Source organism: Malus domestica, chromosome 13, assembly GCF_042453785.1.
Source record: "Malus domestica chromosome 13, GDT2T_hap1".
NCBI lineage: Eukaryota > Viridiplantae > Streptophyta > Magnoliopsida > Rosales > Rosaceae > Malus > Malus domestica.
In genome coordinates, this window is record NC_091673.1 from 18,737,288 (window position 1) to 18,764,250 (window position 26,963).

At 34.6% G+C, this 26,963-nt stretch overlaps 1 protein-coding gene and 2 long non-coding RNA genes across 6 annotated transcripts; 1 reads left to right on the top strand and 2 right to left on the bottom strand.

Moving 5' to 3' along the window:
• Positions 1–1,235: 1,235 nt before the first annotated feature.
• On the top strand, positions 1,236–1,845 carry LOC103453406 (uncharacterized). The gene is made up of 2 exons (XR_011574776.1): positions 1,236–1,366; positions 1,474–1,845. It is a non-coding gene; the product is annotated as an uncharacterized lncRNA (long non-coding RNA).
• Positions 1,846–2,001: 156 nt separating this feature from the next.
• On the bottom strand, positions 2,002–4,203 carry LOC103453405 (ASI1-immunoprecipitated protein 1). 2 transcript variants are annotated; one of them, XM_008392949.4, is made up of 3 exons: positions 3,933–4,196; positions 3,545–3,635; positions 2,002–2,729 (listed from the first exon to the last, which is right to left on the bottom strand). In XM_008392949.4, exon 3 carries the CDS (start codon positions 2,707–2,709, stop codon positions 2,113–2,115), a length of 597 nt encoding a protein of 198 aa, XP_008391171.3. In that variant the 5' UTR covers positions 2,710–2,729; positions 3,545–3,635; positions 3,933–4,196; the 3' UTR covers positions 2,002–2,112. The 2 variants fall into 2 exon arrangements, with proteins under 2 accessions (XP_008391171.3, XP_008391170.3); XM_008392948.4 differs by lacking the exon at positions 3,545–3,635 and having other exon boundaries at positions 3,933–4,203.
• A 10,050-nt stretch (positions 4,204–14,253) lies between these two features.
• On the bottom strand, positions 14,254–25,434 carry LOC139190468 (uncharacterized). Of its 3 annotated transcripts, XR_011574699.1 has the most exons (5): positions 25,154–25,395; positions 24,840–24,977; positions 24,163–24,220; positions 15,395–15,452; positions 14,254–14,472 (listed from the first exon to the last, which is right to left on the bottom strand). It is a non-coding gene; the product is annotated as an uncharacterized lncRNA (long non-coding RNA). The 3 variants fall into 3 exon arrangements; XR_011574700.1 differs by lacking the exon at positions 15,395–15,452; XR_011574698.1 differs by lacking the exons at positions 14,254–14,472; positions 15,395–15,452 and adding an exon at positions 23,219–23,249 and having other exon boundaries at positions 25,154–25,434.
• Positions 25,435–26,963: the final 1,529 nt, after the last annotated feature.

Genomic DNA, 26,963 nt, shown 5'->3' on the forward strand with positions numbered 1-26,963 from the left:
ATACCAGTATACCACATATTAGTCTGAATAGTCTCACGTTTTTTTGTATAATTGAGTGTCAAGATTGTCTTGAGATACATCAATCAACTTATGTCAATGTTTACATTAGAATTACAAATCGCGAATCGGTATGAGAAGAAATGAGTGTGAAAGAAAAATAGGTAAAGGATAAACAATTTTTTCTTGGTTATCACTTACCTAATTTTTCATGTATGACAAACCTAAAAAGCGGAAAACATATGACAATATTTTTTTCATATTTTGATTTTTTTTTTTTTAAACATTGATATTATCTACATTAAGGAACTGTAGATGGGGAGTGGACTAAGTTTTATAATAGGCTAACAATAATATGGTTTAAATTAGTTTTTGGCGAGTATCGAATCTAAAACCTCTCACTTATAAGTGAAAATGAATATCACTAAACTGTAGTACTACGATTCTTTTTTTTTCATTGAAGTTCATTTTTTGTATGTACACTTCTAATAATTTATAGATTACTGAATATAAATAAAGGAAACAAACTCAAGATCGAACTAAAATGATGAGTTTTGCCCATCTCTAAGATTACATTAGGAAATGTTGAATTATCATTGTATTACGAATTTCACCTTTCTAATCAAAGGATTTTAGGTAAGTGGTCATTTACCACAGTGGTTGAGAAATGTTGAGTCCTTACATGATGACATGAGTTCAAACTTCATCGATGACTAATTTAATAAATCTATCATTTGACAAAAAAAAAAAAAATCAAAGGTTTTCAGAACCCGATCGAAATGAGATTGTTGGTCATACTTGGAATTAAATAATTCTGTCACATGAGCTTTTCCCGCCCGCCACCCTTTCCCAATTTTATTACATGCATTTCAGACTTTGTCAACACTTATCATCTAAAAGTAGGTACATCGATCGTACGGATAATAAGATTTCATCAACGTCAATTAAACTGACTTTGTTGTTAATTTATTATGTTGACCAAATGCCATTCTTAATTTTCATACCAAATATTATTTTTCATCTTCTTCATCTTTAAATTTGTCAAAGCGAGTACATATAATTATTTGATTTAGCATCATCCGGTCTTTTACTAGTTAAAAATAATTTTGGATTCAAAACTTATGAACAGTAGTTGATTATGTTTTCCCATTACATTAATGAAAGCAAACAACCTACGTAATTAACATGCAAATAGTCAATTATAACCAACCACAAGCTATCGAATGATTCACCATAAATATGCATCGATCTCTTCCTCATGCCAAATACATCACAAGCAATATTTACAAGGACACAGAAATATATTCATAGAGTGAAGAAATCTGCATTTATTCAAAATAAAACGCGAATATGTCGTCTGAGTGTGAAGGTAACGAACTAGTTCGATTGTACAATTTTATAAATTAACTTATCAGCTTGTTGTTTATTTAGAAGAACTTGTTTAAGCTTATCACGGCGTTGTTTAAACTAATGCAGGTAAGGCTTCATGGCCTGAATTATTGGGGACTCAGGGGACAGTTGCAGAGGCAACAATTGAGAGGGAGAATCCTTTGGTCGACGCCGTGATTGTGCTACAAGGAACAATTGTCACCGATGACTTCCGGTGTGATAGGGTTCGTGTTTGGGTCGACACAGACGGAATTGTTGTCGACGTCCCTGCAATTGGTTAATTCAGAATTCAAGGGCACTTCAGGGGCGACTAGTTCTCTTTTAAAGAAGTGTTTGAAGAAAATTATATGAAATAATGGAATAAGGAGTTCTATAAATTCTCCATGGATTTATGCTTTCTTCTCTTCTACGTATTCTACATGAAGCTAAATAAAATGGTTGCAAATTATTTTCTCCTCAGTTCTTATTTTGGAACCCAATCTGAAAAACCATCGGGGAGGCTGAAAATTTCTAATATGATTAGTGTATCCTATAAACCAGAGCATACTAGAAATTAGATTCACCTTCAGAGCACTAAAAGAACAAATATAATAACGCTACTCCACAATTGAACTCTTTTTCTCCAGGAAAAGTAAGTCTTACTAAAAGCAAAGACCATGTTCAAACAAGTTTCTACAAATATAACATGACTGCACATGAGGGGGAATCTAAACAAATACCCTATCGTCAATCGTCTGAAACTCGAATATTATAACGGCGTGCCAAACGACGAGCAGTTCCATCAGACATCACGCTATCTACCATTTCATACTTCTTATAATTTGCTTTTAGGGTCTCGTTTTGCATCTTTGCAAGCTTCTCTTCTTCCTCCAGCTGTTTCTTGAGCAAAAAAGCAGCTTCTGCAGTATGCCTTCCATGCAGTTCCTTCAGTTTCTTTGCCACTTCAAAATTAGGATCTTCTGGCTCCAACCAATGACACTCTATCTGTCTTCCAGGCATAGCAGGGCGCTCATCAAATATGTTGGCCACAGCAGGACGTGCCCTCACAGGCCTTGGCATCCCCAGAATCATGAAAGGGAATTCCGCTATCTCCTTGACAATGACACTGGCTTGCTTCGGATTTTCCATCTCCACCAGTGCACAGTGTGGGATGTTCCTTGATTCCAAGTAATTTGGAATGAACTGAACACTTTTCACGTTCCCAAACTGAGAAAGTGCAGTTCTCATAACAGATTCGGTGACCTGGGGTGAGATGTTATCAAGGTAAACAGTTCGTTTGACCTTCTCCTCAAATGCAGCATACTCAGCTTCTGAAGTCCCCATATAATACAATGTGTGGAGATCTAACAAGAAACAAATTTCACAAAGTGAGACCAATTTTACAAATTACGATTTCAATCCAAAACAATTACAAAGTACACTGAGCATTAGGGGTCCAGACTTTTGTCAAATATTATAAACTCCAGGAAAAATACTGACCATATACATGTCCCTTGTGAGAAATCCACAAGGAATTGATGAATATAAACACATTATTATACTCCATTGCACCCAAAAACAAGTCTTGGAAATTGGAATCATGCGCATTACCTTTGAAAATGACTAGTGATGTACAGATTGCATAGACCACAAGATATCCAACCCAAATGGAAAATCAAAACAATCTCGAACATTATGAAGAAATTTCAGATTTGTAAACATCTTTCTCTGAATGTAATAAATGGATTCATGACAAGTATCGTCTTATTGCAAGAAATCTAATCTAATTGCAGATTTAACTAATAATCATCATCCTAAACAATGACACTGATCTACACAAATGCTACCCTCTCCATAGACATGTTGGAAGAAGTGGTAATTACCAATTAAAAAACATTGCTAGTAAAACTGATGTTCTGCTTCAATTCATTTTAAAACTAATGCACCACATGGGTATATCGCTAAAGAATTGCCAATTGCACAATTCCTTGTCCGGATAGGTAAAATGCACACTTCCTACTATAAAATTTTACATTGAACAGTTAATTAATCATCTTAAAGGTGTTAAATTCATGGTGTCTAGCTGAACCAAACCTATCTAAATCAGGACAGTTTTGTAGTGTTGCATCATAATTCATGTTCAAATAGTCAAGAACATAAACAGAACAGATAAATGTACATTTTCAATTTTTCTTCATCCAAACAATACAGGGCTGAAGATCAATAACTCAGCAAGCAGCAACAACTCAGCAGCAGAAACTTCAAAACCCCTAAATTGAAACAGAATTTAGTACATTTCCTTCTCAGAACAACCCTCTAAAACAGAACTAAAAGCCCCCAAATTGGATTCAGAAAAACCCTAATTTTTCAAACCCTAAATTCGGTTTGAAAACCTCACATTCAACATCTATAACGCACATGCAAACACAAAGTGAAGTTTAAACCTCCAATTTAGAACAAAAATTAAAAATCCTAAATTCGAGTCATAAAACCCTAACTTCATGAAACCCTCCATTCAAAATTCCAAACAATAGCATAGATATTAGAAAGATACACAGAATAATTACCTTAGATTCAGCTTCCAACTCTCTTATATAGCCTTCAGAATTCCGGGTTTGGGGTTTTTATTTTCGAATTTTGGGATTTTTAGCCAGGGAAAGAGGGAATTGTTGGCCAGGAAAAGAGGGATTCTGGTTCAGTGAAGGATTTAGGCGTCGCAGTGGTTCAGGAGCTCGAGGAGAAGGATTGGGGAGGCCGTCGACGGCGAGAGTCGAGAGAGCGCAGGGAGTAACAGAGTGAGGTGTTAAAAACTGAGGAGGGATCCTACGGCCAAGATTTTAATCTGACTAAATAGATATATAACGGTAAGAGTAAACTGTCATTTAACCTCCTAAATTATCACGTGAGTTTCAATTTTCCCCTTGAACTATTTTTTCAGCCAATTGACCCCCTAAACTATATTAAAGTGGCCAATTAACCCCTACCGTTAAATATCTTTAACTCCATCCAATTTTCTGTTAGAAAGAGTCATGTGCTTGGCACATGACCACCTTTATACATTTTATGTCTAAATCTTTACAAAGAAAACATATAAAATAAATATTAAAAAAAAAAAACATACAAACCCTAAACTTAATCATTCAAAATAATAGAAAAGGTAAGGCTTTTTATATTAACACCCCACAAAATGTTGAATGCATCTCATATTAAAATTTAATATTAAATGACTTATTTACTCCACTATGCAATGATAATTTTGACTTTATTAGGTTTAAAAAAAAAATTTATAAATACATCCCAAATCACTTTTAGCATATTATTTATCTTCTCAACTATCAAAACCCTCTCATCCTCCATTGTTGAACAAAATCCTAACCAATGAAACTACAAACATGTTGATTGAGAAAAATTGTTTTTGATGAATGAAACATGAAATCGATGTTTCTGAAGCTTCACATGAGGTAAGACTTCACATTTTTCATTGTTTTAGTGATTTCGATGATATCGATAATTATTTAATCTTGCGTTTGCTGCATTATTTTTCAATATGAACCTTAAAAGATGAATATGAGTATGAATATGAATATATAAGTTTAAATAATGCAGCAAACGCAAGATTAAATAATTATCGATGTCATCGAAATCACTAAAACAATGAAAAATGTGAAGTCTTACCTCATGTGAAGCTTCAGAAACATCAATTTCGTGTTCATTCGTCAAAAACAATTTTTCTCAATCAACATGTTTGTAGTTTCATTGATTAAGGTTTTGTTCAACAATGGAGGATGAGAGGGTTTTGATAGTTGAGAAGATAAATAATATGCTAAAAGTGATTTGGGGTGTATTTATAATTTTTTTTTAAAACCTAATAAGGTCAAAATTGTCATTGCATAGTAGAGTAAATAAGTCATTTAATATTAAATTTTAATATGGGTGCATTCAACATTTTATGGGGTGTTAATATAAAAAGCCTTACTTTTTCTATTATTTTGAATGATTAAGTTTAGGGTTTGTATGTTTTTTTTTTAATATTTGTTTTATATGTTTTCTTTGTAAAGATTTAGACATAAAATGTAAAAAGGTGGTCATGTGACAAGCACATGACACTTTCTAACAGAAAATTGGATGGAGTTAAAGATACTTAACGGTAGGGGGTTAATTGGCCACTTTAACATAGTTTAGGGGGTCAATTGGCTGAAAAAATAGTTCAGGGGGGAAATTGAAACTCACGTGATAGTTTAGGGGGTTAAATGACAGTTTACTCAAAACTACAAATAAATATATTTTACCACTTCAACTTTAGGACAGTAGAAATGTCTCTGTGAATCTTTCCGATTCTCCAAAGTGGTGGATAACCGTGGCTTGCCACTAGTTGTCTTTTTTTTTTTTAAAGAAAAAAAAAACTCATACATCAGTTTTTGTATATTGCAATGTCATACATCAATTTATAAATTGGGTTAATCTCTGTTTACTACCCTGAAATTTCATGGTTTTCAACATTTGGTACATGGAGTTTTTTTCATCCTAGAGTCATACCTCAAGTCTTAATTTTGAGGCAGTTTCGTACATCCGTTAAGTTTTCCGTTAGTTTTTCTGTTAACTGATGACGTGACGTCTACGTGAACAATGACTGGGCGCCACATAGATATTTAAAAAATTTAAAATAATAAAATAACAAAAATTATAATTATAAAAAAAACACCCGTCTTCGAAAACAAGTTGGACTCGGCCTCTTACTCTTTCTTCCGCCTCTTCGCCCTCTCTACCAAACCCGAACCCCCAAATTCCAACCTCCCACCCTTCAATCCAACCCTAATCCCCCCCCCCCCCCCCAATCGGACCCCAACTCCCTCCCTCCTTCTCCCTCCCTTCTCTTCCCTGCACCCACTTTCCCGCACTACCCTTACCCTTGGCACTGGGACAACACATTGTAGGGGACCTCGCTGGAGAGGGAATTGGAAGCAAGGATCAGGACCTTGATGTTGGGTAACTGGGTCAGACTCTGCAGTTACCAGTTTCCTCCACCGCCTATCTCTGATTCTTCTCCTTCTTCTTTGTGGATTCTATGAGCTGCGTGTCGGGTCTGACTCGGAATGGTCTCAGACCCACCAGAGACCATTCTGGGTTCATTTACAAACCCAGTTAGCATTGAGTGAAATTACCTAGAAGGTTCTGGGCTCTTGGGCCTCTCTAATTATCGACTACCGCAGAGGATGTAGAGAATGAGGAGATGGATTCGAGGGTGCATTCCAGATCGGCGAGGTGACCGGGGAAGGAAAGGGATGAGCAGAGCGAGAAAGGGTTGGGCTCCAGGACCTAGGTGGAGAACGCAGTGACGAATCCGGTCCGATGCCAACGGCGTGCACGTTCCCAGTTCCAGTTGGTTTTCATCGGAGGAGGTAGGAAGGGAAATGGAGAAATGGGGTTTCAGAGAAGAGGGTAGCTCGGGCGGAAAAGGAGAATGGAAAGGAAATGGGGTTTTTTGGTTTTTAGTATTAGTTATTTAATTATTTTAAAATTTTTAAATATCCACGTGGCGCCTAGTAATTGTTCATATAGACGCCACGTCATCAGTTAACAGAAAAACTAACGGAAAACTTAACAGAGGTACGAAACTGTCTCAAAATTAAGACTTGAGGTATGACTCTGGGATGAAAAAAACTTTATGTACCAAATGTTGAAAATCACGAAATTTTAGAATAGTAAACAAAGATTAACCCTTATAAATTTGTTGCAAGTCATACGTCCATTAGTCAATCCATCAAATACTGAACTATATTTTCTTACACGACAATCAATTGTACCATGCAGATACAAAATATATTATAAAATAAACATTAAAAATAAAATAAATGTTAAAAGTATAAAAAATAAAATAAATATGAAAAAAATATATTATCCTCCCATCAATTGACAGTGCACTTAGAAGTGAGTTCGAAAAATTGAAAACCCTAAAAAACCCTCAGAAGTTGAAGAAATCGAACCGCACAAAAAAGCTAACTAAATTATAAAATTCGAACTAACCAAAATCTTTTGGTTAAATTTCATTGGTTTAAAAACCGAACAAATCAAATTATTTTAAAACAATGTCGTTTTACAAGTTTTCTTATAAGATTTTGTGCATAAGGTCAATAGTAAACTTCACAAGGCCCGTGCATAAGCCCAAGACAATAAACTTTTTCATTTATTTTTTCTAAAAGCCCAAATTTAAATACTAACCCATTTATCCTCCAGTTCATACATTCTCTCATTCCTCTAAACCTTGACGCATTATGTTTCTCTACATTTTTAGAGATGCTAACTTTGTGGCTGATACATTTGCTTGTCTGGGCCTTACTGTTTCTGGTAGTCATATTTGGGAGTATTGTATCCCAAGCTTTGCTTCTTTTGTGCTTATCTTTGATATTGGGAAGTATTATTGACACTTCAAAAATCTCATTCTACACTCCTCACAAGTGTATTTTTCTTTCCTAATATAGAAAGTTCAGAGTGTAGGATGAGATTTTTGGAGTGCTAATAACAATTCCCTTGATTTTATTAGAAACAGTATTCGTGGTCTATCTTTCCTCTTTTCTCTCTCATCTCCCTCTCATCAGTTTCCTGCCTCCACCAACCCAGCCCACCACTCTCCTTCTCTTCTCTTGTTCTAATTCTAAGGTTTGAATCAAAACAAAAACCCCTAAGTCAAACATACATAATATGATAAATTTCCGTTGGAATTTTAGGAGCAAGACACCTCAAAATCTGAGTTTGGTGCAGCGCCAGTGCTTGCATTTTGCGTTGTACCTACTTGTGCTTTCGGCCTTCATACGAATATAGGAAGGATAAACCTGAACTGCCCCATCATTTTAGCTAATTTCTTGATCATAAAACTCTTGTTCGACTGTATTTTTACGAGCTTGAAGTTGGAGATTCACCATGAAGTTACGAACTTGGCTTTCTTTTCTTCTTCTTTTATAGCATCAAAAGCCACAAAGTTGCAATTAACTTTAATCATTTTTTTTGTAACTGTCTATTTGTTCGTTTGTGTATATTAATAACCATCTTCAGATTCTTTAAAAAAAACAAACAAACAAACAAACCGCACGGACCGAAACAAGATAAAAAAATTGAATTGAAACAAAATTAGACAGTAATTTCGATTTGAATTTATTTTTGGCAAAAAAAAACTGAAGCGTATGAAACCAAACTCACCCTAAGTGTATTAACATTCAAATTTATATATAAAAAAAATCTGAAAAACTAAATGAAAAATTGAAAAATTATGGTGAAGATGTTAGAGTTTATGATTTGTGTGTGGGTTTAGAGGTATCAAAGCACCAAATAATCAAGCAGAAAATTAATGAGACGATGATCTCTGCTCAAAGAGCATGAAGAAATGGAGATGCGAGAAACTCGGAGACATTGCTCCTTGGATTCAATTCAACTATAACTGAATTGATGCTTACAGGAAAAAAAAATGAATTGGAGGGTGAGATATAGCCGTTGAAAGTGCACTCACTCATCCACCTCACACACTCTCACGTGCACAACACATGCTCACCTACAAGTGAGTTGTTATGACATGTGGCACACTTATAGCCTATTAGCTTTGTTTTAATCTCAGCCCAACATTACAAACTAAGAACAAACACTTGAATTCGAAAGGACATGCCATCTTCATTGCCAGCCCAATCATTATCACAATAACCAATAAAGAAAGGTTGATTTTCCATTTACATATTCAATGCCAAAATCCAAAGTACCTTGAATGTATCTCAGCACTCTTTTTGCTGTTCCCATATGCTTTTTAGTTAGATCATGCATGAATCTTGCTAAGAGACTAGCACCAAACATAATATCTATTCTAGTGGCAGTGAGATACAACAAACTTCTAACCAATTTCCTGTATTCAGATTCATCAGCAGCATCACTTCCATCATTCTTGCTTAGTCTTTTATTTCCTGCAAGTGGTGTTCCCATAGACTTACAATCCTTTAGACCAAATTTTTCCAGCAACTTCATTGCATATTTCTTCTGGTGAATAAAGATGCTCTTCTTTGTTTGTACAACTCCCATACTAAGGAAATGGTGAAGCAATCCCAAGTCTATCATCTCATATGATGCATCATATGGTGAAGCAATCCCAAGACTGTCATCTCATAGTGCTGCATCATGTCATTTTTGAACTCCTTAAGAATTGTGACACTATTTCCAGTGTACATAATGTCATCAACATAAAGATAAACAATGAAGATCCCTGAGTTTTCAACTTTGGTATATAAGGTGGCTTCACTAGGACTCTTTTGAAAACCAGCCTTAGTGAAATATGAGTTAATTTCATCAGACCAAGCTCTTGGAGCTAGCTTAAGCCCATATAATGCCTTGTTTAACTTGTACACCTTATCCTTCTTGCCTTGTATGACAAAACCTTGAGGTTGATCAACATAAACCTCCTCCTTGAGTACACCATTGAGGAAAGTAGACTTTACATCCAATTGAAATAGCTGTCATTCCTTTTGAGCTGCAAGAGCTATCAAGGTTTTTATGGAATCATGCCTAGAAATTGGTGCAAAGGTCTCATTGAAGCCAATTCCTGGCTTATGTGAATAACCTTTTGCAACCCAATCTAGCTTTGTTTTTTTGTATTGTTCCATCAAGATTCAGTTTAGTCCTGTATATCCATTTCACACCTGTCATAGGTTTACTAAATGGTCTATCTGCCAGCATCCATGTATGGTTCTTTTCAATCATTTCTAGTTCAGCCTGCATAGCCTTCTTCCAAGACACATTTAGAGTTGATTCTTCATAATTCTCAGGTTCCACAATGCAAACATTACACATTGGGCTAGAACTTCATCCAATGCTCTCCACTTATTTGGAGTAAAATCATAGCTTTGTGACAGTCTCAAGTTTACTTGTGAACTTGGACGAAGACGATAGATTGACTCGGTATGATGACACTGGAATCGAATTTAGCAAACGTACGAGCTATTCTTGGTTGATGCGCCGACGAATCAGTTTGAATTGGCTTCAATCCTTGTACAACAATAAATACAATTCAATTAATTGTTGGAATTGCGATGTCACTAACGATAGAGCCGGTGAGGATGTCGTTGATGAAATTGTTGAGGAGACGAACATGCAGATGAGGTTGGAGTTGAGGAGGCTGTTGTGGCGAAAGAAACTTCCCAAACCAAGAATTGACTAATTTTAATTTTATTTTTTATTTTTATAATTTATTTTTTATTTGCGAAGCATTATAGATTGTCATGTCAGTAAAATATGGTATTGCATTTGCCACGTTATCACTTAACAACCAATTTGATGGATCGCAACTAATAGAGGTCTAACATTGCAACGAATTCATAAGTTAATGTATGACATTGCAATTTTAAAAAGATATGGTATGAGCAGTGGTGGATTCAAGATTTCAACTTCCCGGTGTTGAATACAAGTTTTACATAGAAACATAGTGGAAAGCGGACAAAAAAAAATCATTTATCCATTGCATTTCGCCGAACACTTAGTGAGCTTGTTGTCGTTAGTCAAACCATGTTGCACATATGCCAACATATATCGACATATGTCGAAGGAATATGATGAGTGATATAAAAAGGATTTGTCGAATGTTGTAGATACAATATGTCGAGATATACCTAGCATGCATTACATCAAACATTTAGCATGCACAAGAGACCCGCACCAAACGTTTGGACGGTCATCGGAAATCTTACACATGTATATTTGCTGGACTCTGAGTGGTCCTGAGACCTGATCTCTATTTTCAGCTTATGAGTATGAGTTTGTTTTGTGATCCAAAATTAAAGTGGTAAAATGTACTTCACGCAAAACTATATATCTTACTGCTTGTAATTAATAAGCATTAGATAAAATATAAAAAATTAATAAAATACACACAAAAATTATTCTAACATGAAATCAATACATGGAAGATGGAACTCGTAGCTAGGCAAAAATCTCCAAGATACTCCTCAAATACAACAAGGATTTAGTTGGTTGACTCACAACCTATTCTTCTGTTAGCTATTTTACAGGCCTTGGTTTCACTACCAGTTTGTAGTTTCATTGGGATTTTTATAAGGAGAAATTAGGTTCTCATCCTTCTTTTTGTTACTCCATTGATTAAAATCATTTTCCTTTTCAATTTTTTATCAAGGTCCTTGGGTATTAATAACATCATTAATTATTTTAATAATAAAATATTTTTTTGTTTCTAAATATATTCATTTAATGTTAAAAATGTTACAATTATTATATTTATATTTATGACTAAATTTTTTATCATATATTTTTAGTTTCAGTTTGTACTCATTTTTAATTTGTAATTTTTTTTTAATTTGTACCAATTTTCTTTTCAATTTTTATTTGTACCCATATATTAATTTCTTTTTGTGCCCTTATTTTTTAAAGTTTATTTGTATTTGTACCCATATATTTTTTTATTTGTACTTTTTGTTTTGCTAAATGTACCCATGCTAATTATATGTACCCATTCATGTAAAACTTTTTAATCTTAAAATGTACTCATTCTTAAATATACCAATTTGTTATATGTAAAATGTACCATTTTTTTTATATATAAAATATGTTCAATTTTTTTCTAATCCATTTTTAAACTTATATGGGTACATTCTTTTTTCTTTGATTTTAAAATGTATCCATGTCAAGTTTAATCGAAGAAATTTACTAATGTTATGAAGTCTAATATCTTTTTTTTTTTTTTTGTGATTTTGAAGAATGTACCCTAGGCCTGCCAAATGGGTTGTGTCTGTCGTGTTCGTATCATTTTCGTGTAACACCTGTTATCTTAAGGGGTCGTGTCGTGTCACACCTATTATCTTAACAAGTCCTTAACAGGTCAGGTCACTTTAACTTTACCCAACGGGTAAAGTGACCCGACCCGTTCTGACCCGTGAAGAAAGATATTTTTTTTCTTAAATTTGCACATACCACACTTTGCCACATAAATATTACTTCAAAACATTAAAACACATAATTTAATATATATATATATATATTATAATTATTTTAATTTTTAGGGGTATAAAATTGTTAAATTAATATATATAATTATTATAGTTTATTCATACTTTCATTAAGTATAACATAAGATTTTGTGGTATCCACTAGTGTAATTTTTTAAATTGAAGATCGAATTCATTCATTGTATTCATATAGGGTCAAGGAGTGTAGCTGTAAAAAATCATCAAATCGGAGTTAAAATAACCGTTAAATTGTGATTTTTTGTTTTATAACCGTCGAAAAGTTTTGTCATATTACTTGATCTCTAAATGTTTGTTCTTTTACAATTTTTGGCATATGCGATCTCGAAGTATATACAAACATGTTTGATGGTTGGATCGTTGAAACTAGTTTTGTAGAATGCGTATCCCATCAAAACAATAGATTCATTAACATTTCAGAGTTTATTCATACTTTCATTAAGTATAACATAAGATTTTGTGGTATCCACTAGTGTAAATATTTTAAATTGAAGATCGAATTCATTCATTGTATTCATATAGGGTCAAGGAGTGTAGCTGTAAAAAATCATCAAAATCAGAGTTAAAATAACCGTTAAATCATGATTTTTCTTTTTATAACCGTCGAAAGGTTTTGTCCCGTTACTTGATCTCTATATGTTTGTTTTTGCAATTTTTGGTGTATGCGATCTCAAAGTATATGCAATCATGTTTGACGATTGGATCGTTGAAACTAGTTTCCTAGAATGCGTATCCCATCAAAACAATAGATTCACTAACATTTAAGAGTTTATTCATAATTTCATTAAGTATAATATAAGATTTTGTGGTATCCACTAGTGTAAATATTTTAAACTGAAGATCGAATTCATTCATTGTATTCATATAGGGTCAAGGAGTGTAGCTATAAAGAATCATCAAAATCGGAGTTAAAATAGCCGTTAAATCGTGATTTTTCTTTTTATAACCGTCGAAAAGTTTTGTCCCGTTACTTGATCTTTGAATGTTTGTTTTTTACAATTTTTGGCGTATACGATCTTGAAAAATATACAAACATGTTTGACAGTTGGATCGTTGAAACTAGTTTCCTAGAATGCGTATCCCATCAAAACAATAGATTCACTAACATTTAAGAGTTTATTCATAATTTCATTAAGTATAACATAAGATTTTGTGGTATCCACTAGTGTAAATATTTTAAATTGAAGATCGAATTCATTCATTGTATTCATGTAGGGTCAATGAGTGTAGCTATAAAAAATCATCAAAATCGGAGTTAAAATAACCGTTAAATTGTGATTTTTCTTTTTATAACCCTCGAAAGGTTTTGTCCCGTTACTTGATCTCTATAGGTTTGTTTTTTTCAATTTTTGGCTTATGTGATCTCGAAGTATATACAAACATATTTGATGGTTGGATCATTGGATCGTTGAAACTAGTTTCGTAGAATGCGTATCCCATCAAAACAATAGATTCACTAACACTTAAGAGTTTATTCATAATTTCATTAAGTATAACATAAGATTTTGTGGTATCCACTAGTGTAAATATTTTAAATTGAAGATCGAATTCATTCATTGTATTCATATAGGGTCAAGAAGTGTAGCTGTAAAAAATCATAAAAATCGGAGTTAAAATAACTGTTAAATCGTGATTTTTCGTTTTATAACCATAAAAAAGTTTTGTTCGGTTACTTGATCTTTGAACGTTTGTATTTTGCGATTTTTTAATGTTGCGATCTCGAAGCATGTATAAACAAGTTTGACGGTTGAATTGTTAAAATTAGTTTCGTATAATTCGTATCCTGTCAAGTTTAATGGTATATATATATATATAATTATTAAGTAGATTTAAATCTATTTATTTTGTACGTATAATTATTATAGTTTTTAAGGGTATAAAATTTAATTTAAAATTATATATGTATATATGACACACCCCGTCCCGAAGGAGGGCGTGCTGGCCGTCACGTGAGAGTGACGTAACCATTTACACAGTTCGGAAGCTTTAAAAAAATTTCCAATTACTAAGATAACACACCCGAGGGTGAGTCCTACTTTTGTGAATTCTGTCAGAACACCGTTGGATTCCTCGTGGCCACCAAAGCTCTGCTAACTTGAACCTGGAGGGGCGCAAAACAAAATTGAGTGGGTCAGTAAAACAAAGTTTTTCGAAAACTTTTCATTTAAAACATTTCTAACCCCTCACCGTAAAACCTGTATACTTTCCCAGAAAATAGCATATATATAAACATATATATAAGCAAAAATCTCAAATCTCAAACCTTTAACACTTTTCAGAAAAATATATATATATATATATATATATATATATATATATAACCATATGAAATCTCAAAGCTTGAATCCCAAATCTTTAACATTTTTCAAGAAAAACATGCCATGCCATAAATCAAAATATAAATCAGGTGAAATAAGGAATCAATCGGAGACCCTGCAGTTGGTCCTATACGATTAATTCAATAGCTCAATATCTCACTAAGCCGGAGTCACCACAGTGACCTATACGGCCCTACTCTGCACATCACTCGGAACTACGTAAGGTAGTCTATACGATGAAAGGTGTAAAAATACGCTCTAGTGCTTCTCTCATCATATCATCAGTGCGCATATCTAAGGTCACCCACCAGTCGGAACCCCTCTAATGGTCTGTACGACTGGCATGTCGGAACCCTCACATGGTCTGTACGACATCCACCTACTTGGATCCAAGGCGAGCGTGCGGTGTGGTGAATAATATAAGCACTAACACCTAGGGTGCAGGTTATGAGCTCAAAACATTTCAACAACAAACAATTCAATGAATAAATGAACTCACCTGACTTACCTGTGCCTCCACAGCACCATGCAACATGTATGCATCATATATCAATTCATGTTTTTCATAAACTTCTATGCTTGGCATTTCAATTCATACTTTTCATAAACTTCTATGCATGGCATTTAAAAACATTTTCTCATATAAATGCATTTCTGGGAAAACAATAGTATATAGGTAATACGAAAACAAAACTGCCCACTCACCTGGAGTTCGCCCATAACTCCCTAGCACCGTACATCAAGGCGTCATGACGATTAGCGCCTAGAACAACAATCAAATCCAACCTCAGAAATTCTGCCGATAGAATACATAACTTATATAAGACACGTCACTACGTAGTTCGATCCGGATGATCTGCAATTCCGATTTCAAATCCGTAACTTCCAGAGGTCCACAATATACCTCTAGGAAAACATCCTAAAATTTCATTACCATCCAACGGTCGGATCTCCGTCAATTTCCAAAACTAAGTGACGGTTAACATTCTATTTTATGAACTTACAACTTCAATTCCGGAAGATCCGTAACTCGGATTCCCAATCCGTAAGTTCCTATAATCCTCAAATATTACGTATTACAACGTATCAAAGTTTGATGACGATCCAACGGTCGGATCGTCAATTCACATTTTCACCTAACCACGAATCGTAACCAACTTAGGTTCAATTATTCAATTTACGTCCATCAATTATCAAAACAGAACCTAGAACCTTAATCACATGCTAATAATGACATTGGCGGGCCATTGGCCACGCGCCGCCGCGCGGGCCGCCGCGGGTGGCGGTTGGCCGCCCCCGACTCGCCGGAAAATTCAACTATTTCCAAAAATTACCAAAATTTGCAGATTTGAAGATCTCAATGAGTAGAACAACTTTCATACCTGAGACCAAGGCCAATTTGGCCTGTAAGTGCTTCAATTTCACCAAAACCGTGAAGAACCCTAGAATTTGGGTGTTTCCAATTCGACCTTCAAACTTGTTCCAACGCCTCAATTACCTCTTGGGCTTTGTTCTAGGTCCTAAAGGAATGCTAAATGTGTTAGTAATTGAAAGAAAACATTTCAAAATTTTCAAGAATTTAAACAAAAGGGTCGCGGCACCCGTGTGGGTGTTCTTCGCGAAATCACAACGAAATTCAATGATTCTTGGGGTGAAACGTGAAGAGGGAAGGCCTAGATGATGATTAGGAGTGGTACCTTGACTCAATTCGTCGGAAATTTGGACGAAAACGGCGAAAACCCGCCGATTTGGAAGCTTGGGTCGCGCGGGTCAAGGGTGACCCATTTCTCCTGTTCCCCCATGCACCACTCTCCCTCCTTTCCCTCCTTTCCTTCCCCTGATTGGTCAGCTTCTTCCTCTCCCTTCTTCTGGTTCGCTCTCATCTTCTTCTTCTCCGATTGGGCATTTCTGCCCAGTCTCTTCTTTTTTTCTGTTTTCTGTTTCTTCTTCTCATACACATACACACACCAAAAACCTTTCCCTCATCCCAGCCATCCATTTCATTCATCAATAAATCTGGGCCGTCCAATTTCATAAAAGAATTTCTATATTTTACTAAAATTATAATTCCTTAAAATTCCAAATTTCAAACGTTAATAACTTCTTCGATATAACTCCAAATCACGAACCGTCTGCGCCCACGCGTTCGTAACGACGAGTACTACGAGGATATGTCAAGAAAACAAATCTTAGATGGCACGACACAACGATTAACCTCGAATGATGTGCGTGCCTCAAAGGGCATTTTTGTAAAATCCTTTATTAAAACTTTAAAAATTCTTAAAATTAGGGACGGGCTGTCACAATATATATATATATAATTATTATAGTTAATATTTTGGGGGTATAATTATTATAGTATATATAATTATTATAGTTAATTTAATATATATATATATATAATTAAAGTATTTTTTAGGGTTATAAAATTAATAAATTAATATTCTGCTTATCGTGTATTGTGTTATCCACGTGTATACCCGAATCAACCCGTTATCTTAATAGGTGCTTATCGAGTTATCCGATAACGACTCGATTTGTTATCGAATCGACCTGAACACCTGTTAATTTCATGTCGTATCGTGTCGAGTTATCGGGTCGTGTCAGGCATTGCCAGGCCTAATATACCCATGTTTTGATACAATAATTTTTTTGGTTAATTTTGATGAATGTACCCATGTATATATATATACACACACAGACAATAGTATAATTATATTTTAATATTTTTAAAACAAATTATGGTTTTTTATTTAAAATCTCATTTATATAAACAACTAAAATTTCTAATTTTTAATTTAAAAAATATAGTAACGTACATATAAATAAATTATCACAATAATTTTAGGGACCTCGATAAAAAATTGAAAATCAACAAGGTTTCAATCAAAGAATATTCATAGCTAAGGACCGTATCTAAAGTCTCTCATTTTATAATTATGAGTTTGATTTTGAAATTTTTAAAACAAATATAGCCTTTAAGTTTGTATTTTGAGATTTGTAGTTTTTTAAGAAACAAAATGGTTCCATTAAACAAAATCAGGTACATGATTCGTGAAAGAGGACGTCTTGAATAAGATCAAGTGTAACCTATTTACACGCTGTCGCACCACTAAGTGAAAGTGCGAACTTAGCAAGTTTATGGTGCTCCATTATAATTTATAGGAACAAACTAAAAACTATTGTCGTGCATTTGGATTGCCAATTCTTTATCATCATACACTAACAATCCAAGGCCTGAGCAATCCCCAATTTTGTTGTTTAACGTTGCAAGTGATAAAAGCGAACCCCTCCCAAAAACCACCGTTTTCAAACCATGATCGCACGCCGATTGTAGCCCAGCACTTATGGTTAACAGCTCAGCATAATCCCTCTTCCTAAGCGCCAGCAGCAACAAATTGCCCTGCCCGGATATTGTTCATTTTATTTATTAGTTTTCTTTCGAGGTTATTTGCTACCGACCGTTGGGACGGAGTCATTTGATTGTTTTGTGGCTAGGGATGGGCAAATACCTATTGGTTATGGATAACCGCAGCTATCCGCCAATTTAAATTAAACGGTTACGGTTATGGGTAACCGTTTAGATAAATAAACGGTTATGGATGTAACCGTTTACCCGTGAAATTTAAATGGACGGTTATGGGTATTAACCGCGGTTATAAACGAGTAACCGTTTACCTATTTATTTTATATATGTAAAACTAACACAAACCATGTTCTCGATCCAATAATACTTAGCACCCAATAAATTAGCAAGGAATTCATCGGTCATTCTCTGAATAACACTACTACAGGAATGATGATTCTCATTATCAAGGAATTGGCCAAATTAATTTAAATTCCTTGCGGCTAATCGTGAAATTGAAAGAAATGCTTTGACATAAATGTCTTCTAAATAATTTTTGTAACTCAATAATACTTAGCAAATATTATATTTACCTTCATTGGTAACAGTTAAAAATATCGTTCGTAAACTATTATTTCAATTATTGGAATGATATAAGGACTTAAAAAATTAAAATATGGAAATGTATGATAAATGTACCTATAACGGTGTTTAATTGTTAGAAAAAAAAATTATGACAATTTTTTTTTTAATTTTCAAGTTAAAAAACATGTAGACGGCTGAAAAAAGGGTAATGGTAAAAAAAAAAGATAAAAGGGTTAAAAAGGATAAATGGGTAAATGAGTATTAAACTGTTACGGTTAAATGGGTATGCGGTTATTGGTATGGTTAATCGTTTATAAACGATTATGGGTACGGTTATAACCGTTTAGGCAATTACCCAACAGATAAACGGTTATGCGGATATGAGCATAAACAATTATGGGTAAATTAACTGCGGTTATCCGCCCTCCATAACCATTGCCCATCCCTATTTGTGACTAAAAAAGAACACAGAAGAAATTTTTTGAATTCTTTTTTTGTTCCCCGGTATTCTTTGGCGGCTGAATAGTAGCATACAATGGTCAGGTCAAGCAGCACAAAAATTTAGTCAGAATCTGCCCGTCAGAAACGTGGGGAAGGGGGTAACAGGGATCCAATGCATATAGCTCAGATATTGTTCTTTCTCGATAAGACTGAAATGTCTCCAAGTAACAGCTATATACAAGTCCACGATGAGAAACGGTGGCAAGTAACAGCGAAAAGTCTAATATACATGACAGGACTTCAACATGCTGCTCTACTATATAAACAGTCATTTTATCATACCAAAATTTAAACACATTCAAAGCTAATATACTAATAAGCAAGAGAAAGCAATAATCTACGCAAGAATGGGCTCAGAATGTGAAGGTAGAGTAGTAATCATAATATATATAAAATATATATTCTTTTTAATTATGAATGTATTTATCATTTGTGTTGTATGCACCAAATTTTTCTCGATTGGGTGACACGAGCACTTGTAGCCGTTTGAAACTAGGTTGAAAGACTCCGGATTCTAAAGCACTTTATGCAACACTTTCATCTCTAATCTAGGATATTCTCGACACTTATATTTCGTTTTCGATCCTTTTTTTCAGGTAAGGGTTCGTGGCCAGAGCTTGTGGGAGTGAAGGGGAAGATTGCAAAAGAAACAATTGAGAAAGAGAATCCTATTGTGACTGCTAAGATTGTAATTGAAGGAGAAACATATGTGATTACCAACTATGACTGCTATAGGGTTTGGGTATGGGTTGACAAAGATGATGGACTTGTCACCAAGCCTCCCATAATTGGCTGAAGTATTGTTCTTTTCTAATTGAATGTTAAATTAAGGAGCTTCTGTTAATCTCCATGCTGGTGTAATACACTTGTATACGATATTTATGTGTTGTTCATTTACTAATGAAGGGTGCTTGTCAATTTCGTCTGTTTTCATCTTTAGCATGAGCAGAAGAAATATTGGCTCTTTATTATACGAAGCATGGCGGAAAGTAGGCCTGACAATTTCTAACACGACTCGATAACCCAAGGCGACACGACACGAAATTAACAGGTGTTCAGGTCGACACAATAACGAATTGGGTCGTTATCGGGTAACCCGATAAGCACCTGTTAAGATAACGGGTTGATTCGGGTATACACGTGGGTAACATGATACACGATAAGCAGAATATTAATTTAATAATTTTATAACCCTAAAAAATACTTTAATTATATATATATATATATATATATATATATTAAATTAACTATAACAATTATAATAATTATACATACTATAATAATTATACCCCCAAAATATTAACTATAATAATTATATATATACATATATAATTTTAAATTAAATTTTATACCCCTAAAAACTATAATAATTATACGTACAAAATAAATAGATTTAAATCTACTTAATAAATATATATATATACCATTGAACTTGATGGATACGAATTATACGAAACTAATTTTAACAATTCAACCGTCAAACTTGTTTGTATATGCTTCGAGATCGCATCATTAAAAAATCGCAAAATACGAACATTCAGAGATCAAATAACCGAACAAAACTTTTTTACGGTTATAAAACGAAAAATCACGATTTAACGGTTATTTTAACTCCGATTTTTATGATTTTTTACAGCTACACTTCTTGACCCTATATAAATACAATGAATGAATTCGATCTTCAATTTAAAATATTTACACTAGTGGATATCACAAAATCTTATGTTATACGCAATGAAATTATGAATAAACTCTTAAATGTTAGTGAATCTATTGTTTTGATGGGATACGCATTATACGAAACTAGTTTTAACGATCCAACGATCCAACCATCAAATATGTTTGTATATACTCTAAGATCGCATACGCCAAAAATATCAAAAAACAAACATTCAGAAATCAAATAACGGGACAAAACTTTTCAACGGTTATAAAAAGAAAAATCACTATTTAACAGTTATTTTAACTCCGATTTTGATGATTTTTTTATAGCTACACTCCTTGACCCTATATGAATACAATGAATGAATTCGATCTTCAATTTAAAATATTTAGACTAGTGGATACCACAAAATCTTATGTTATACTTGATGAAAGTATGAATAAACTCTTAAGTGTTAGTGATCTATTGTTTTGATAGGATACGCATTCTACAATACTAGTTTCAACGATTCAACCGTCAAACATGTTTGTATATACTTTGAGATCGCATACACGAAAAATTGTAAAAAACAAACATATAAAGATCAAGTAACGGGACAAAACCTTTCGACGGTTATAAAAAGAAAAATCACGATTTAACGGTTATTTTAACTCCGATTTTGATGATTTTTTATAGCTACACTCCTTGACCCTACATGAATACAATGAATGAATTCGATCTTCACTTTAAAATATTTACACTAGTGGATACCACAAAATCTTATGTTATACTTAATGATAGTATGAATAAACTTTTAAGTGTTAGTGAATCTATTGTTTTGATGGGATACGCATTCTACGAAACTAGTTTCAACGATCCAACCGTCAAACATGTTTGTATATTCTTCGATATCGCATACGCCAAAAATTGCAAAAAACAAACATTCAGAGATCAAGTAATGAGACAAAACTTTTCGACGGTTATAAAAAGAAAAATCACGATTTAACGGTTATTTTAACTCCGATTTTGATGATTCTTTATAGCTACACTCCTTGACCTTATATGAATACAATGAATGAATTCGATCTTCAGTTTAAAATATTTACACTAGTGGATACCACAAAATCTTATATTATACTTAATGAAATTATGAATAAACTCTTAAATGTTAGTGAATCTATTGTTTTGATGGGATACCCATTCTACGAAACTGGTTTCAACGATCCAATCGTTAAACATGATTGTATATACTTCGAGATCGCATACGCCAAAACTTGCAAAAAACAAACACATAGAGATCAAGTAACGAGACAAAACCCTTCGATGGTTATAAAAAGAAAAATCACGATTTAACGGTTATTTTAACTTCGATTTTTATGATTTTTTACAGCTACACTCCTTGACCCTATATGAATACAATGAATGAATTCAATCTTCAATTTAAAATATTTACACTAGTGGATACCACAAAATCTTATGTTATACTTAATGAAAGTATGAATAAACTCTGAAGTGTTAATGAATCTATTATTTTGATGGGATACGCATTCTACGAATCTAGTGTCAACGATCCAACCGTCAAATATGTTAGTATATACTTCCAGATCGCATATGCCAAAAATTGTAAAAAACAAGCATTCAGAGATCAAGTAATATGACAAAACTTTTCGACGGTTATAAAACGAAAAATCACGATTTAACGGTTATTTTAACTCCGATTTTGATGATTTTTTACAGCTACACTCATTGACCCTATTTGAATACAATGAATGAGTTCGATCTTCAATTTAAAAAATTACACTAGTGGATACCACAAAATCTTATGTTATACTTAATGAAAGTATGAATAAACTATAATAATTATATATATATATATATATTAATTTAACAATTTTATACCCCTAAAAACTAAAATAATTATATAATATATATATATATATATTAAATTATGTGTTTTAATGTTTTGAAGTAATATTTATGTGGCAAAGTGTGGTATGTGCAAATTTAAGAAAAAAATATATTTTTCTTAAAGGGTCATAACGGGTCGGGTCACTTTACTCGGGTAAAGTGACCCGACCTGTTAAGATAACAGGTGTGACACGACACGACACGACCCGTTAAGATAATAAGTGTTACACGAAAACGACACGAACACGACAGACACGACCCGTTTGCCAGACCTAGCGGAAAGGGATTCAAAAGGTATTTGTCTTGATAAGTTTTTAGAGAGGATAATTTAAAGAAAGATGATACTGTCTTTGTGTATTGAAAAGAAAATTATACATGGGTTTATTGACACACCCCGTCCCGAAGGAGGGCGTGTTGGCCGTCACGTGAGAGTGACGTAACCATTTACACAGTTCGGAAGCTTTAAAAAAAATTTCCAATTACTAAGATAACACACCCGAGGGTGAGTCCTACTTTTGTGAATTCTGTCAGAACACCGTTGGATTCCTCGTGGCCACCAAAGCTCTGCTAACTTGAACCTGGAGGGGCGCAAAACAAAATTGAGTGGGTCAGTAAAACAAAGTTTTTCGAAAACTTTTCATTTAAAATATTTCTAACCCCTCACCGTAAAACATGTATACTTTCCCAGAAAATAGCATATATATAAACATATATATAAGCAAAAATCTCAAATCTCAAACCTTTAGCACTTTTCAGAAATATATATATATATATATATATATATATATATATATATATATATATAACCATATGAAATCTCAAAGCTTGAATCCCAAATCGTTAACATTTTTCAAGAAAAACATGCCATGCCATAAATCAAAATATAAATCAGGTGAAATAAGGAATCAATCGGAGACCCTGCAGTTGGTCCTATACGATTAATTCAATAGCTCAATATCTCACTAAGCCGGAGTCACCACAGTGACCTATACGGCCCTACTCTGCACATCACTCGGAACTACGTAAGGTAGTCTATACGATGAAAGGTGTAAAAATACGCTCTAGTGCTTCTCTCATCATATCATCAGCGCGCATATTTAAGGTCACCCACCAGTCGGAACCCCTCTAATGGTCTGTACGACTGGCATGTCGGAACCCTCACATGGTCTGTACGACATCCACCTACTTGGATCCAAGGCGAGCGTGCGGTGTGGTGAATAATATAAGCACTAACACCTAGGGTGCAGATTATGAGCTCAAACATCGAAACATCAACAATTCAATGAATAAATGAACTCACCTGACTTACCTGTGCCTCCACAGCACCATGCAACATGTATGCATCATATATCAATCATGTAATTCATATAACAATTCACATTTTCAAATAATTCTATGCATGGCATTTTTAAAGCATATTTTCATATAAATTCATTTTCTAGGAAAAATCAATAGTATATAGGTAATACGAAAACAAAACTGTCCACTCACCTGGAGTTCGCCCACAACTCCCTAGCACCGTACATCAAGGCGTCATGACGATTAGCGCCTAGAACAACAATCAAATCCAACCTCAGAAATTCTGCCGATAGAATACATAACTTATATAAGACACGTCACTACGTAGTTCGATCCGGATGATCTGCAATTCAGATTTCAAATCCGTAACTTCCAGAGGTCCACAATATACCTCTAGGACAACATCCTAAAATTTCATTACCATCCAACGGTCGGATCTCCGTCAATTTCCAAAACTAAGTGACGGTTAACATTCTATTTTATGAACTTACAACTTCAATTCCGGAAGATCCGTAAATCGGATTCCCAATCTGTAAGTTCCTATAATCCTCAAATATTACGTATTACAACGCATCAAAGTTTGATGACGATCCAACGGTCGGATCGTCAATTCACATTTTCACCTAACCACGAATCGTAACCAACTTAGGTTCAATTATTCAATTTACGTCCATCAATTATCAAAACAGAACCTAGAACCTTAATCACAAGCTAATAATGACATTGGCGGGCCACTGGCCACGCGCCGCCGCGCGGGCCGCCGCGGGTGGCGGTTGGCCGCCCCCGGCTCGCCGGAAAATTCAACTATTTCCAAAAATTACCAAAATTTGCAGATTTGAAGATCTCAATGAGTAGAACAACTTTCATACCTGAGACCAAGGCCAATTTGGCCTGGAAGTGCTTCAATTTCACCAAAACCGTGAAGAACCCTAGAATTTGGGTGTTTCCAATTCGACCTTCAAACTTGTTCCAACGCCTCAATTACCTCTTGGGCTTTGTTCTAGGTCCTAAAGGAATTCTAAAGGTGTTAGTAATTGAAAGAAAACATTTCAAAATTTGGAGAATTTAAACAAAAGGGTCGCGGCACCCGTAGGGGTGTTCTTCACGAAATCACAACGAAATTCAATGATTCTTGGGGTGAAACGTGAAGAGGGAAGGCCTAGATGATGATTAGGAGTGGTACCTTGACTCAATTCGTCGGAAAATTGGACGAAAACGGCGAAAACCCGCCGATTTGGAAGCTTGGGTCGCGCGGGTCAAGGGTGACCCATTCCTCCTGTTCCCCCGTGCACCACTCTCCCTCCTTTCCCTCCTTTCCTTCCCCTGATTGGTCAGCTTCTTCCTCTCCCTTCTTCTGGTTCACTCTCATCTTCTTCTTCTCCGATTGGGCATTTCTGCCCAGTCTCTTCTTCTTTTCTGTTTTCTGTTTCTTATTCTCATACACATACACACACCAAAAACCTTTCCCTCATCCTTGCCCATATATTTCGTTTTTAGTTACTGACTTGGTTTCTTACTATTTTTTTTGTTTGTTTTACTTTTGATATTTGATTTAGTTTTGTTTCATTGATTTCAGGTACTAGAGAAGTAAGACATGGATTTTGCTACCATTCAAGCTCAATTGGCGGAACTTCTCAATTGTCACAATATGCCGAAAGGACCACAATGCAAAGTGTCCCTACATGTGGTGTGTCCTATGGGCAATGATATCCAACTCAACAATATTCTCAATTCGCTGCAAATGAAGATGCTTGGGGTTATCAAGGCCATAGCCAATCATGGGACAACATGTTTTCCAACGCTTACAATTCGGATTTGAGAGATTATTCAGATTACATAGAACCTTAACAATTCCAACAAGATGGATATTGGCTGCAAGAAGAGGAATTCCATTCAAGACCTATGCAGCCATCACAACCTCATATACAATATGCTCAATCAAACTCAGGTTCGTCAATAGATTATGATTGAATTTTTGATGAAATAAATTCTTTGGTGCAGGGCTCACAAAATCAAACCAAGAAGACTCAACAAAATGGATATTGGCAGCAATCTGAGGAGTTTTATTTAACACCTATGCAGCCACCACAGCTTCCCCTACAACAATTCCAATCAAATTCAAGTATGTCCACGGATAGTGATCAAAATTTTCAATTACTAACCTCTTTGGTGCAGGGGCAACAAAATCAAAATGAAACAATGCTCAATCAAGCTAAGGAGACGAGTGAATTGAAAAATCAATTTGGAGAGATTATGGAATTCATGGCACAAATTCAAGAGCAAAGTGAACTCTCCAACTCAACTATTGAAAATTTGAAGGAAGATTTTGAAATCCAAGATGCTATCACTTTGGGAAGTGTTATGGAGGTTGGAGGTGAACCCAAGACATCCAAACCAAGCCAAAACATGGATGAACATCTGCTGCTTGAAGAATAGGAGAATAACAAGGCCATGGCAAGGGAAGAACCACCATTGCCGCAGCCCCATATGCCCTCTATGTCGTCCACTACAACCAAGGTAAGCCTAAATTCAATTCGTCTTGACCCTGTTTCACCAAATGTCCTTATTCCTTGCAAGATCATGTAATCCAAGGAAGAAGAGGGTGAGAAAGGCATCTTCGAAACCTTTCCAAAGAATCAAGAGCAAGAAGTGGATGGGGAATGTCTAGAATTCATCAAAGAAGATACAATTGAGACGAAAATTCCCAAAGAAGTTGGATTTTATGACACGGGAAAAGTCATAACTCTCAAAACACCAAATCTTGCCAAGTCCTATATCCCTTCAACCTTCAAAGATGTGGTGTTCATAATTGAGTTTGTGTTGGAGCAAGCAAGTAAGCCATCTTCTCCAACTTCGATTTTATTATATACTAACTTGCTGATTTTGATGATTTAGGCACCTAAACTAGAATTTAAACCATTGCCGGATCACATCAAGTATCACCTTCCATTCAAGGATCAATTCCATGCTATGGGCCCTATCCAAGTTTAGAA

Bases quoted from the DNA above. Each gene is read 5' to 3' on its own strand.
- LOC103453405 (XM_008392948.4), bottom strand. From the start codon at position 2,709: ATGGGGACTTCAGAAGCTGAGTATGCTGCATTTGAGGAGAAGGTCAAA.